The 13,468-nt window shown below is 48.7% G+C and overlaps 1 protein-coding gene across 1 annotated transcript in view; it reads right to left on the reverse strand.

Moving 5' to 3' along the window:
• The window catches only part of LOC144607687 (voltage-dependent L-type calcium channel subunit beta-1-like), a 142,163-nt gene that overhangs the window by 24,557 nt on the left and 104,138 nt on the right, over window positions 1-13,468 (reverse strand). Inside the window, 3 exon segments of the mRNA XM_078424696.1 lie at window positions 10,089-10,198; window positions 11,785-11,843; window positions 12,476-12,556. Coding sequence (XP_078280822.1) covers window positions 10,089-10,198; window positions 11,785-11,843; window positions 12,476-12,556 — 250 coding nt within the window.

The raw sequence follows: 13,468 nt of genomic DNA on the forward strand, positions 1-13,468 counted from the left end.
AGCAATTAGATGCAACACGATGCTTTGCTCAAGTTCTTGGAAAGAGATGGACGATCGAGACAAGATCCACCTCAAACCTGGCTCCCAACACAGTCCCTCCTCTTCGCCTTGACGTTGCCTTGGACGCATCATGATGGGAATGAAGGAAAATGTGTACGACATGCAACAATTCCAACAACCAACGTGAGAGCCAGCGCCGTAATCACCTCCCTAGTTTAGTTCCGTTTATTGTTGTCACATGTGCCAAGGTACAGTGAAAAGCTTTTTTTGCTAGAAGGTCATAAGGGATAGGAGTAGAATTAGGCCATTCGGCCCATCAAGTCTACTCTGCCTATCAATCATGGCTGATCTATCTCTCCCTCCTAAACCCATTCTCCTGTCTTCTCCCCATAACCTCTGACACCCGCACTAATCAAGAATTGGTGCCTCCTATTCAGTCTGCAAAAAGGCTGCACACAATTACAATCAAGCTGTCCACAGGGTACAGAAACATGATAAAGGGTATAATGTTCAGTGCAAGATCAAGTCCAGTAAAGTCCGATTAAAGATAGTTCAAGGGTTTCCAATGATGTAGATGGGAGGTCAGGACCCGTATCTAGTTGGTGATAGGATGGTTCAGTTGGTGATGGGATCTATTTGGCGATGAGATCTAGTTAGTGATGGGATCTTGTTGATAGAATCTACTTGGCAAAGGGATCTACTGTGGATGCGATCAAGATGGAGATAGGATCTAGTTGGGGTGGGATCTAGTTGGAGATGGGATCTAGTTGGAGATGGGATCTACTTTGTAATGGGGTCTACTTGGTAATTGAATCTAGTTGGAGATGGGATCTACTTTGTAATGGGATCTAGTTGGTAATGGGAGTCTAGTTGGTAATAGGATCTAGTTGGAGATGGGATCTAGTTGTAGATGTGATCAAGTTGGAGATGGGATCTAGTTGTAGATGGGAATCTAGTTGTAGATGGGATCTTGTTAGTGATAGGATGGTTCAGTTGGTGATGAGATCCAGTTGATGGGATCTGTTGGTGATAGGGTGGTTCAGTAGATGTGATCTAGTTGGAGATAGGATCTGGTTGGAGATGTGATCTGGTTGGAGTTAGGATCTGGTTGGAGATGGGGTCTGGTTGGAGATGTGATCTGGTTGGAGATGGGATCTAGCTTGGTCCTGGCGACCGCAGTCTGTAGCTGCTCATGGAGACAACCTTGTAGATGAATGGCGTGGCAATGATCAAGTCAAGTCAAGTCAAGTCAATTTATTTGTATAGCACATTTAAAAACAACCCACGTTGACCAAAGTGCTGTACATCTGACCAGGAAAAAAAAGAAACATACAATGATGGGGCAAGGCACCTGTTAATCCCGCGCACTCCTCACACTGCCTCGGGAGGCTCAGATCAATCACGGGCACATCATTTGTTTGACATTATTCTCCACTTATTACATCTCTGGGGAAATTATCTCGGGAGAAGTTGTCGTTTCAGTTTCCCCTTTCCTGCTTTTTACACAGACTCTGATTTCTGAGTAAGCTGAGTTTGTTTGGTGTATAATGGACCGTCTGCAATGAGTTCGAGGCCCTGCCCTGACTCTAACTAATGGATGTTACGATGACGAGAAGAAATATTCCTTCCACAAATATTCTATTAATCGACAACAAATATCCTGTTAAAGGGCGCAGAGTGCTGGAGTAACTCAGCGGGCCAGGCGGCATCACTGGAGAACGCGGATAGGTGACGTTTCTGGTCGGGGACCCTTCTTGAGTCTGAAGCGGGGTCCCGACCCGAACGCGTCACCTACCCACGTTCTCCAGAGATGCTGCCTGACCCGCTGAGTTGCCCCAGCACTTTGTGTCCGGTTGTGTAAACCAGCATCTGCAGTTCCTTTGTTTTCGAAGCATTATCATTGTCTCCACCTCCACAACTTCCTCTGGCAGCTCGTTCCATGCTTGGACCACCCACCAAAGATACTAGAGGAGCAAGATGGACCACTCCGTTGAAATCGCCTAGACTGAAGTGTAGCACGCAAAGGAGCGTGACGGTCGCCATTTTAGTAAGCAAAACCCGCCATTCGCTACGCCTCTCGCAGTGTAATCAGTGTTTTGGGGGAACAGTATGTGTGATGATACCATTAAAATGCAGAATATATCTCATCTACCAATTCACAGATTTTTGTTATTTTTCTTTTTAAATGTTTCTGCAAGTTCCTGCCTACTAAAATGGCGCCGTGACGGACTACCGTTTTTAGGGTCGAGTGGTCTATCTTGCTCTGCTCTATTATCTTTGCTACCCGCTGAGAGAAACGGTTGTCCCCTGAGGTCACTCTTCAATCTATTCCCCCCTCACCTTCACCTGATGCCCTACAAGCTTTAGATTCCTCTACCCTGAGAGAAAGACTGTAAGGGTTCACATTATCCACCCCCTCACGGTCCTGTACATCTCAATGTTATTCCCCAGCCCCCTGGACTTAGTTAAGTTTAGTTCAGTTTAGAGATGCAGCGCAAAAACAGGCCCTTCGGCCCACCGAGTGTGCGCCGACCAGCGATCCCCACACACTAACACTATCCTACACACGCTAGGGACAATTTACTATTTTATAAGATCACCCCTCATCCTCCTACGCTCCAAGGAATAGAGTCTCAGCCTGCTCAACCTCTCCCTGTAGCTTAGGCCCTCGAGTCCTGGCAACATCCTCGTGAATCTTCTCTGCAATGACTGGAGCCTAGACAGTCCCTTTGTTGCAACCATTCTCCTCCCCAGCCTTAGTTTTACTTGAACGGTCCATTCCCTCCACAGACGCTGCCTGACCTCCTGATTTCCTCCTGCACTTTGTCTTTTGCTCAGAATTCCAGCATCTGCAGTTTTTCCTGTCTCCTCTTGATTATTCTCTCTCTCTAGATTCTGATGAAGGATCTATCTTTGCCCAGATGCTGCCTGACCCGACGAGTGTTTCCGCCATTTTCTACTTTAGTCTAGTTTAGAGTTACAGCGCGGAAACAGGCCCTTCAGCCCACCGCGTCCGCGCCAACCAGCGATCCCCGCACACTAACACTATCCTCCACACACCAGGGAAAATTTACATTTATACCAAGCCAATTAACCTACAAACCTGTACGTCTTTGGAGTGTGGGAGTAAACCGAAGAACTCAGAGAAAACAGACGCGGTCACGGGGAGAACGTACAAACTCCGTACAGACAAGCACCCATGGTCGGGATCGAACCCGGGTCTCTGGCGCTGCAAGGCAGCAACTTACACCTTCTGCGACACTGTAGATGATCAGCCATGATCACAATGAATGGCGGTGCTGGCTCAATAGACAATAGACAATAGGTGCAGGAGTAGGCCATTCAGCCCTTCGAGCCAGCACCGCCATTCAATGCGATCATGGCTGATCACTCTCAATCAGTACCCCGTTCCTGCCTTCTCCCCATACCCCCTGTCTCTCCCTCCATCTCTCCCTCCTAACCCCATTCTCCTGCCTTCTCCCCATAACCTCTGACACCTGTACTAATCAAAAATCTATCTATCTCTGCACCAAAAATATCAAATGACTTGGCCTCCATAGCCTTCCATAGCAAAGAATTCCACAGATTCACCACCCTCTGACTAAAGATGTTTCTCTTCATATCCTTCTTAAAAGAACGTCCTTTAATTCAAAGGCTATGACCTCTAGTCCTGGACTCTCCCATTAGTGGAAACATCCTCTCCATATTCACTCTATTTAAGCCTTTCAATGTTCCGTATATTTCAATCGAAGGGACAAAAGGCCTCCTCCTGCACCTGTTGTCTATGTTTCTATGTTTCTACCTTTTTCATTTCAGATTTCCTCTTTTTTTCTATTTTCCTGTTTGCTATTATTTTAAGTTAAAATAATTCTCTTGGTTTCATAATTTCCCGGCTTTCTTTGTAAAATAAGGAGGCCGATGTGAGTAAAACAATATTTTGAAGCATTCAAAGACCGCACACACCTTCAGACTGACTTGCTGAACACCTTAGTGAGCCACGTTGGTGTACGTGTGGGTACAATTAGTTCAGGACCTGAGGGGTAAATAACTATCTTGGACATGTGTCCCAGAATCAGTTGAAATATTGTCAAGATATAAAGAATTAGTCATGTATAAAATCTGAAAATTGTGCACGTGGACTTGTGCAGGTTTCACTGGAAACTTAGAAAAATATGATATTTTCACTTTTGGGATGAAGCCAATAGACAATAGGTGCAGGAATAGGCCATTCGGCCCTTCGAGCCAGCACCACCATTCAATGTGATCATTCTCAATCAGTACCCCGTTCCTGCCTTCTCCCCGTACCCCCTGACTCCGCTATCCTTAAGAGCTCTATCTAGCTCTCTCTTGAAAGCATGAATTGATGTACGGGTCCACTGCTAATTTTCTGGCTGATCCTTTGGCACGGCACCTCCTTGAATCTGGACAAAATTTATGAGGGCGCACTTGAAATCCCCCCCCCCCCCTCCTCCCTCCCTGGAAGTCCCCCCGAAAATGTGGCGCCCGGGCCGGGCGAGGCGGCCGGTCTCGACCTCATCGGGACTTCAGCGGACGATCGGTGGGCTGGAGTTGCCCCCCTTACGGCCGGGACTCTGGAACTCTGGCCCAGCCGGAGCCGGCAGATCCGTTCCCACGGCCAACATCCTAGGCCAGCCGGCTCCCCAGCTCTCTGCGGCCTAGGCGGAATGTTCCGGTACCGTTGACCTCTGTTGGTCCGGCAGATCGGAGAATCCAGAAAGGCTCCGGAACTAAAGGGTGCCGGAAAAATTGGTGGTGGGACCTGTCCGATCAATAAGAAATATAGCCAGTAATACCATGTCCTGCCATTATGTGGCAGTGTTTACCACCTTCTGGCATTCCTTGCACCAACTCTGAGGGAAGTTGATAAAATGAACCGCAGATGCTGGCTGAGTTAGTCCAGCACTTGGTGTCACTTGTGGCTGGATAGAGTGGATGTGGAGAGGATGTTTCCGCCAGTGGGAGAGTCTAGGACCAGAGGCCACAGCCTCAGGATAAAAGGATGTTCCTTTAGGAAGGAGATGAGGAGGAATTTCTTTCGTCAGAGGGTGGTGAATCTGTGGGATTCATTGCCACAGACGGCTGTGGAGGCCAAGTCAGTGGATATTTTAAAGGCGGAGATTGATAGATTCTTCATTACTAGTAACGGTATCAGGAGTTATGGGGAGAAGGCAGGAGAATGGATTTGAGAGGGAAAGATGGAAACGTCACCCGTCCCTTCTCTCCAGAGATGCTGCCTGTCCCGCACAGTTACTCCAGCACTTTGTGTCTATTTTCTGTTGGATCAGCCAGGATTGAATGGCGAAGTAGACTTGATCGCCCGAATGGCCCTGACTCAAATCGTCACCCATCCATGCTGCCTGATCCACTGAGTCACTCCAGCACTTTGTGTCTTTTTTCCAACCTGTGACATTCGTTTTAGGACTGGCTCAGAACTCCGCTCCAACGTTGATGCTGTTTTATCTTAAGTGTCTCAGAGTCTGGGCTGTGCAACCTCTACGACTAACGTGAATGGTACAAAAAGCACATCGTCACAAAGGGCGGGGGGTATAGCTCAGTGGTAGAGCATTTGAGCATTCGATCAAGAGATCCCTGGTTCAAATCTGGGTGCCCCCTTCAAACTTTGGGGAGAGGTTGGGCACAGGTTACTGATTGTGGATGATCAGCCATGATCACATTGAATGGCGGTGCTGGCTCGAAGGGCCGAATGGCCTCCTGCTGCACCTATTTTCTATGTTTCTATGTCTGAATTGCTTAATCCAACCCTGCTGAGGCATGTACTGTACCTTCACTGACATCACATAGAAACATTGGAAATGGGTGCAGGAGTAGGCCATTCGGCCCTTCCAGCCAGCACCGCCATTCAATATGATCATGGCTGATCATCCAAAATCAGTTCCCCGTTCCTGCTTTTTCCCCACATCCCTTGATTCCGTTAGCCCTAAGAGCTATATCCAACTCTTTCTTGAATACATCCAGTGAATTGGCTTCCATTCCCTTCTGTGGCAGAGAATTCCTCAGATTCACAACTCTCTGGGTGAAAAAGTTTTTCCTCATCGCGAATGGCCTACCTCTTGTTTCTTAAACTGTGACCCCTGGTTCTGGACTCCCCCGACATTGGGAACATTTTTCCTGCATCCAGCCTGTCCAATCCCTTAAGAATTTGATATGTTTCTATAAGATCCCCTCTCGTTCTTCTTACACACTCATTACACAGGGTGCTCAGGGCTTGAAAGGTATAATGTTTCTCATGAAAATACTACAGTTCCTTACACTGCGGTCCCAATTGTAGGTTGACCCACTGGTATAATAGTTTTGAGCCCTTTCCACTGAAGAAACGTCTCGACCCAAAAAGTCATCAATTCCTTGTCTCCAGAGATACTGCCTGACACGCTGAGTTACTCCAGCATTTTGTGTCTCATTACAACTGTTCCCAGTCCCAACTGTTATCAGGCAACTGAACCATCCCACCACAACCCAAGAGCTGTCATATCATATCATATCATCATATATCTACAGCCGGAAACAGGCCTTTTCGGCCCTCCAAGTCCGTGCCGCCCAGTGATCCCCGTACATTAACACTATCCTACACCCACTAGGGACAATTTTTACATTTACCCAGCCAATTAACCTACATACCTGTACGTCTTTGGAGTGTGGGAGGAAACCGAAGATCTCGGAGAAAACCCACGCAGGTCACGGGGAGAACGTACAAACTCCTTACAGTGCAGCACCCGTAGTCAGGATCGAACCTGTGTCTCCGGCGCTGCATTCGCTGTAAAGCAGCAACTCTACCGCTGCGCTACCGTGTCCTGAACTACGATCCACCTGTTTGGTGACCCCTTGGTCTATCCTTGATCAGGCTTTGCTGGCTTCACCTTGCACTGATCGTTATTCCCTTATCATGTATCTGTACACTGTAAACGGATCGATTGTAATCATGTGGACAAAAGGGGTTGGACAGGCTAGATGCAGGAAGATTGTTCCCGATGTTGGGGAAGTCCAGAACAAGGGGTCACAGTTTAAGGATAAGGGGGAGGTCTTTTAGGGCCGAGATGAGAACGGTTTTTTTCACACAGAGAGTGGTGAATCTGTGGAATTCTCTGCCACAGAAGGTAGTTGAGGCCAGTTCATTGGCTATATTTAAGAGGGAGTTAGATGTGGCCCTTGTGGCTAAAGGGATCAGGGGGTATGGAGAGAAGGCAGGTACAGGTTACTGAGCTGGATGATCAGCCATGATCATATTGAATGGCGGTGCAGGCTCGAAGGGCCGAATGGCCTACTCCTGCACCTATTTTCTATGTTTCTATGTTTCTATGTATTGTCTTTTTGGTGACTGGTTAGCACGCAACAAAAGCTTTTCACTGTACCTCGGTACACGTGATAATAATGTAAACTGACATTATTGAAAACATGTCAGTGATAAGAAATACATGCCAGCTGCCTCCTGGAACAGAGACAGTCCTGAAATGAATGTCACAGGTTGGAAAAAGACACATAGTGCCGGAGTAACTCTACAGGTCAGGCAGCATCTATAGAGGGCGTGGATAGGTGACGTTTTAGTTTGGGACCCTTCTTCAGACTGATTGTCTGAACAAGGGCCCCAACCCAAACCAAAACGTCACCTATCCATGTCCTCCAGGGATGCTGCCTGACCTGCTGAGTTACTCCGGCACTTTGAGTCTTTTTGTGCAAGCCAGCATCTGCAGTTCCTTGTGGTCTACACATCACAGGTTGAAAGCTGTGGATCAGCTGGAGAATTAAATTTGTAGGCGTCACAAGTCAAAGTGTACGGTAACTGATGGCACCTGTTGGAGACAGGTCTGTGCATCATGGAACAACACAGGAGAAGAGTCCCTTCAGCCCATCAATCCTGTCCTGGCATTTTGAAAGAACTATCCCATTACAGTAAAACCAAGTGACCCAGGAGTTTGGCGTGCCAGGTTTTCCAGACTATGGAATGTTATTCTATTAATACTGCAACACACTTTTAATTCACTTGGTTCTTTGATGCCACAGAGCAGAATAATAAACTTTGCAGTGAACCTGTTCATTTTAGTGGGAGCGCAGGAAGCAAGATCGGAAAGAAAGATTGAAGGAAGCATTGGAAAGAAAACCAGGTGACTTTTAAGAGGCAGAAACAAGGAACTGAGGACTCTGGTTTACACGTATAGGAAGGAACTGCAGATGTGTAGGGACTGCAGATGTGTAGGGAACTGCAGATGTGTAGAGAACTGCAGATGTGTAGAGACTGCAGATGTGTAGGGAACTGCAGATGTGTAGAGAACTGCAGATGTGTAGGGACTGCAGATGTGTCGGAAGGAACTGCAGATGTGTCGGAAGGAACTGCAGATGCCGATTTAAACCGAAGATAAACACAAAATGCTGGAGTAACTCAGCGGGACAGACAGCATCTCCAGAGAGAAGGAATGGGTGACGTTTCGGATCGAGACCCTTCTTCAGACTTCTACTGCCTGTCCCGCTGAGTTACTTTTGTGTCTGACTCTGGTTTATACTTCTACAACATTCTGCATAAAAGCTGCAAGCCTATGTACCCCTTTTATAATTTGAGGATAAAATTGCTTTTCAAACCAATCATCTTTGTTAAAAGGAAAAAACGCAAATTGCTGGAGTAACTCAGCGGGCCAGGCAGCATCTCTGGAGAACGTGGATGGCCGATGTTTCAGGTTAAGATAAGGGTCCTGATCTGAAACGTCACCCATCCATGTTCTTCCGATTGATGCTTCCTGGCCTGCAGAGTTTCCCAGCATTTTGCGCCTTTTAAGAGAGCACGAGAAAGCAGAATCAGGTGAATTTAAAGACAGCGTAGAAACCAGCACCAGTGGCTGTGAGCTCCAGAACTGGCCCCCTGATGTAAGGTGCTGCACGAATCAGCACTGGATAGTTAGAAGGCAAACTATCGTAATTCCCAAAAGGCCGGAAAGTAGGTTATCGGAGTTTAAATGTCGTCCCATTTCTCTCTGATCTCTTTGGAAGAGTTTCCTTGTAAATAATACATCCAATTCTCATGGAGAGTGAAGAAGGGTCTCGACCCGCAAACGTCACCCATTCGTTTTCGCCAGAGATGTTGCCTGACCCGCTGAGTTACTCCAGCTTTTTGTGTCGATCTTTCCTTCAACAAATCTATTTCCACCAGACTTTCATATCAGGACAACACGCTGAATAAGACCATTTCCCCTCATCTCCCTTAGTTTTAGTTTAGTTTAGAATTACAGCGCGGAAACAGGCCCTTCGGCCCACCGGGTCCGCGCCGACCACGGTCCCCACACATTAACCCTATCCTACACACACTAGGGACAATTTTTTGCATTTATACCAAGCCAATTAACCTGCACACCTGTACGTCTTTGGAGTGTGGGGGGAAACCCAAGATCTCGGTCACAGGGAGAACATACAAACTCCGTACAGACGGCACCCGTGGTCGGGATCGAACCCGGGTCTCTGGCGCCGTAAGTGCTGTAAGGCAGCAACTCTACCGCTGTGCCACAGTGCCGCCTTCTTGCCTATGACCTCGATGTGTTATCGTGTAGAACGTTCTGCTGCTGCCAATGAGAATGCAATCGTTCCACTGTCAGAAGAATGAAACACCATTGATGACTGTCCCTCCTGCAGTCTGTGATGGGTCTCGGCCTTCGTGGGCCTGTGCAGCAGTGGCAGGGAGTCTGCCACAGAAGTCCAGTCCAGTTACAGTTTCAGTCCCGTTTGGTTTCTTGCCACGTGTACTGAGGTACAGTGGAAAGCTGTTGCTGCGTGCTAACCAGTCAGAGGCAAGACCACACGTGATTACAACCCAGCCGTCCACAGTGGGCAGACACATGATAAAGGGAATAAGGTCTAGTGAGTTAAAGTGAGGAATTGTTGCTGTAGGAGCAGAGATTTAAGAGGGTGGAGCGATATCCGTAACGTGTGACGATCGATCTGCTTCTGTGGCTGGCACGCACGTAGTCGCCTGGGTTGGGCGCCATCTTGGAAGCGAGGAGAGCTTGGCTCTAAACAGCGGCTGAGGTCGTCCTTTGAGGAGAGGCTGTCAGTGCGAGGGACTTACTCACCCAGGCTGGAGCGCGTGCTGGACCGCTCGATGATGGTGTGCTTGCTGGGGTTGTTCAGCACCGACCGTTTCGCCAATGAGATGTCCGCTGTGACTCGAGTGATTGATATTCTGCCAACAGAAAGCAGAGTTACACGTAGCCAATACACAATAGACAATTGGTGCAGGAGGAGGCCATTCGGCCCTTCGAGCCAGCACTGCCATTCTTTGTGATCATGGCTGATCATTCTCAATCAGTACCCCGTTCCTGCCTTCTCCCCGTACCCCCTGACTCCGCTATCATTAAGAGCTCCATCTAGCTCTCTCTTGAATGCATTCAGAGAATCGGCCTCCATTGCCTTCTGAGGCAGGGAATTCCACAGATTTACAACTCTGTGACTGAAAAAGTTTTTCCTCATCTCCGTTCTAAATGGCCCATCCCTTATTCTTAAACTGTGGCCCCTGGTTCTGGACTCCCCCAACATTGGGAACATGTTTCCTGCCTCTAACGTGTCCAACCCCTTTATAATCTTATATGTTTCAATAAGATCCCCTCTCATCCTTCTAAATTCCAGTGTATACAAGCCTAGTCGCTCCAGTCTTTCAACATACGACAGTCCTGCCATTCTGGGAATTAACCTAGTAAGATCCCCTCTCATCCTTCTAAATTCCAACCTGCCTGGCACAGCCCCGAAGCACTGCCCTGTCATATGTTCAGAAGGTCACCAGTTCTAGGAGCGCTAGAATTCGGCATCGAGGGATATGGGGAGAAAGCAGGAATACGGCTACTGATTTTGGATGATCAGCCGTGATCATCAGTCAGAGAGTTGTAAACCTGTGGAACTCTCTGCCTCAGAAGGCAGTTGAGGCCAATTCTCTGGATGCTTTCAAGTGAGGGCTAGATAGAGCTCTTAAAGTGGGTGTGGGGAGAAGGCAGAAACGGGGTACTGATTGTGGATGATCAACCAGAGACTCTCTCACTAGTGGAAACATCCACTACCCAGGCATTTCATCACATCACATCACATCACATCACATCACAAAGACAGCCTTCTTCCACCTCAAAAACATTGCCCGTCTCCGTCCATCCCTCTCCTCCACAGCTGCAGAAACCCTCATCCACGCCTTCATCACCTCCCGTCTGGACTACTGCAACAGCCTCCTCTATGGCGCACCCTCAAAAATCATCAGTAAACTTCAATACATTCAAAACTCCGCTGCCCGTCTACTCACCCACACCCCGATCCGTGACCATATCACCCCCGTCCTTTACAAACTCCACTGGCTCCCCATCCCCCAGAGAATCCAGTACAAAATCCTCCTCATGACCTACAAAGCCCTCCATAACCTGGCCCCATCCTACCTGACCGACCTCCTCCACAGGCACACTCCCACCTGCACCCTCCGCAAACTCAGATCCTGGGGGGACAGGGCTTTCTCCATCGCTGCTCCCACCCTATGGAACTCACTACCCCAAACCGTCAAGAGACTCCTCCACACTCACCACATTCAAAACATCACTGAAGTCTCACCTGTTCAGTACTGCCTTCAACCACTGAAGGTCACCTCACCTTCTGTCTCCTTTCTCTGTTTGTTTACTTATTTATCTATTTATTCACTTCCCTATGTTCTCTAAATCCCTGTAAAGCGTCTTTGAGTATATGAAAAGCGCTATATAAATGTAATGCATTATTATTATTATTATTAATATATCTTACCTTCCGTCAAACTTGTGTTTCAAGAAGTCAAACAGGGCTTTCTGCATCATGTCCGTCACCTGCAGAGGAAGAGGTATTAAAGCAAGCCTCCTGATCTCAATTTCATCGTGTCGTTTATCACAATGGCCAACATTCCCCAGAGCTTCTCAGCAGCTTGGGAATTCTTACTGGATGAAAAGAATAGACATAAAGTGCTGGAGTAACCCAGTGGGTCAGGCAGCATCTCTGGACAACTTGGACAGGTGACGTTTCGGGTTGGGAGACTGAGAAGGGTCCCGATCCGAAACGTCAACTCTCTATGTCCTCCATAGATGCTGCCTGACCTGCTGAGTTACTCCACCACTTTGTGTAAGCCAGCATCCGTAGTTCCGTGTTTCTTCTTTAGCCTTTGGAGATACAGCGTGGAAACAGGCCCTTCGGCCTAACGGGTCCGTGCCGACCAGCGATCACCTCTTGCACTTGCTCTATCCTAAACAGGAGGGACAATTTCAAATTTGCAGAAGCCAATTAACCTACAAACGTGTACATCTTTGGAGTGTGGGAGCAAAGCTACACGGTCACGGGGAGAACGTACAAACTCCGCACAGACAGCACCCGCAGTCGGGATCGAACCCGGGACTCTGGCCACTGTGAGGCAGCGACTCTACCGCTGCGCCACCGTGCCACCGCCAAAGTGCCTGGGAGAACCTACCTCGTATCCTTTCAGCGATGGACCCACGAGTATGATTGGTCTCATCGAAGGCACCACGTCGTAGGGGGGAACATTCTCCTGCTGCCAAGGGGCAAACGGAAAGCCAGAGACAGGGTCAGAAGAAGCCCAACCATACTACAGGTCCATCACCAATATTCCGCCACCCTTGGTTCCAGGGCCTTGCCCGATCATCCGATTATTGCCGTACCAATTAGGGTTGCCGACTGTCCCGTATTAGCCGGGACATCCCCGTATTTTGGGCTAAATTGGTTTGTCCCGTACGGGATCGCCCTTGTCCCGAATTAGTAGGGTTGCCAACTTCCTCACTCCCAAATAAGGGACAAAGGGTGACGTCACCTTGTCCCGTATTTGCGAGTGAGGAAGTTGGCAACCCTCGTACCAATCTTGATCAGTGCGGGTGTCAGGGGTTATGGGGAGAAGGCAGGAGAATGGGGTTCGGAAGGCGAGACAGATCAGCCAGGATTGAACGGTGGAGTAGACTTGATGGGCCGAACGGCCTAGTTTTATTCCTATTCCTTTCGACTTTACGACCAAACCAGTGGAGGTAGGGCCTTGAGGTACGGGCCGAGACACCGGCCTGCAAAGTCGGCCTCCGAAATCGGCTGTGGGAACAGATCTGCCGGCTCGGGCCTGGCCGGAGTTCCAGAGCCCCGGCCGCAAGGGGGCAGGTTCGACCCGCCGATCGGCCGTGGAAGTCCCGATTGGATCAAGATCTGCCGCCTCACCCGGCCTGGGCACCACATTGTCAGGGGGATTTCCAGGAGGTGGGGGGGGGGGGGGGGGGGGAGGGAATGTCCGGATTAAAAAGGACCACTAGTTGCCGGAAAGTCGGTGGTGGACCTGTATTACAATCACACAGAAACGCTGAAGAAATCCTCCCTTGCTGACTTCCTGAATTAATCACAGTTCAGTTTGAGTTTAGTTTAGAGATCCAGCACGGAAACGCTTTAGGGCTGTAAAGTGAGAGGGGGG

The sequence above is a fragment of the Rhinoraja longicauda genome, chromosome 29 (genome assembly GCF_053455715.1).
Source record: "Rhinoraja longicauda isolate Sanriku21f chromosome 29, sRhiLon1.1, whole genome shotgun sequence".
NCBI classification, from domain to species: domain Eukaryota; kingdom Metazoa; phylum Chordata; class Chondrichthyes; order Rajiformes; family Arhynchobatidae; genus Rhinoraja; species Rhinoraja longicauda.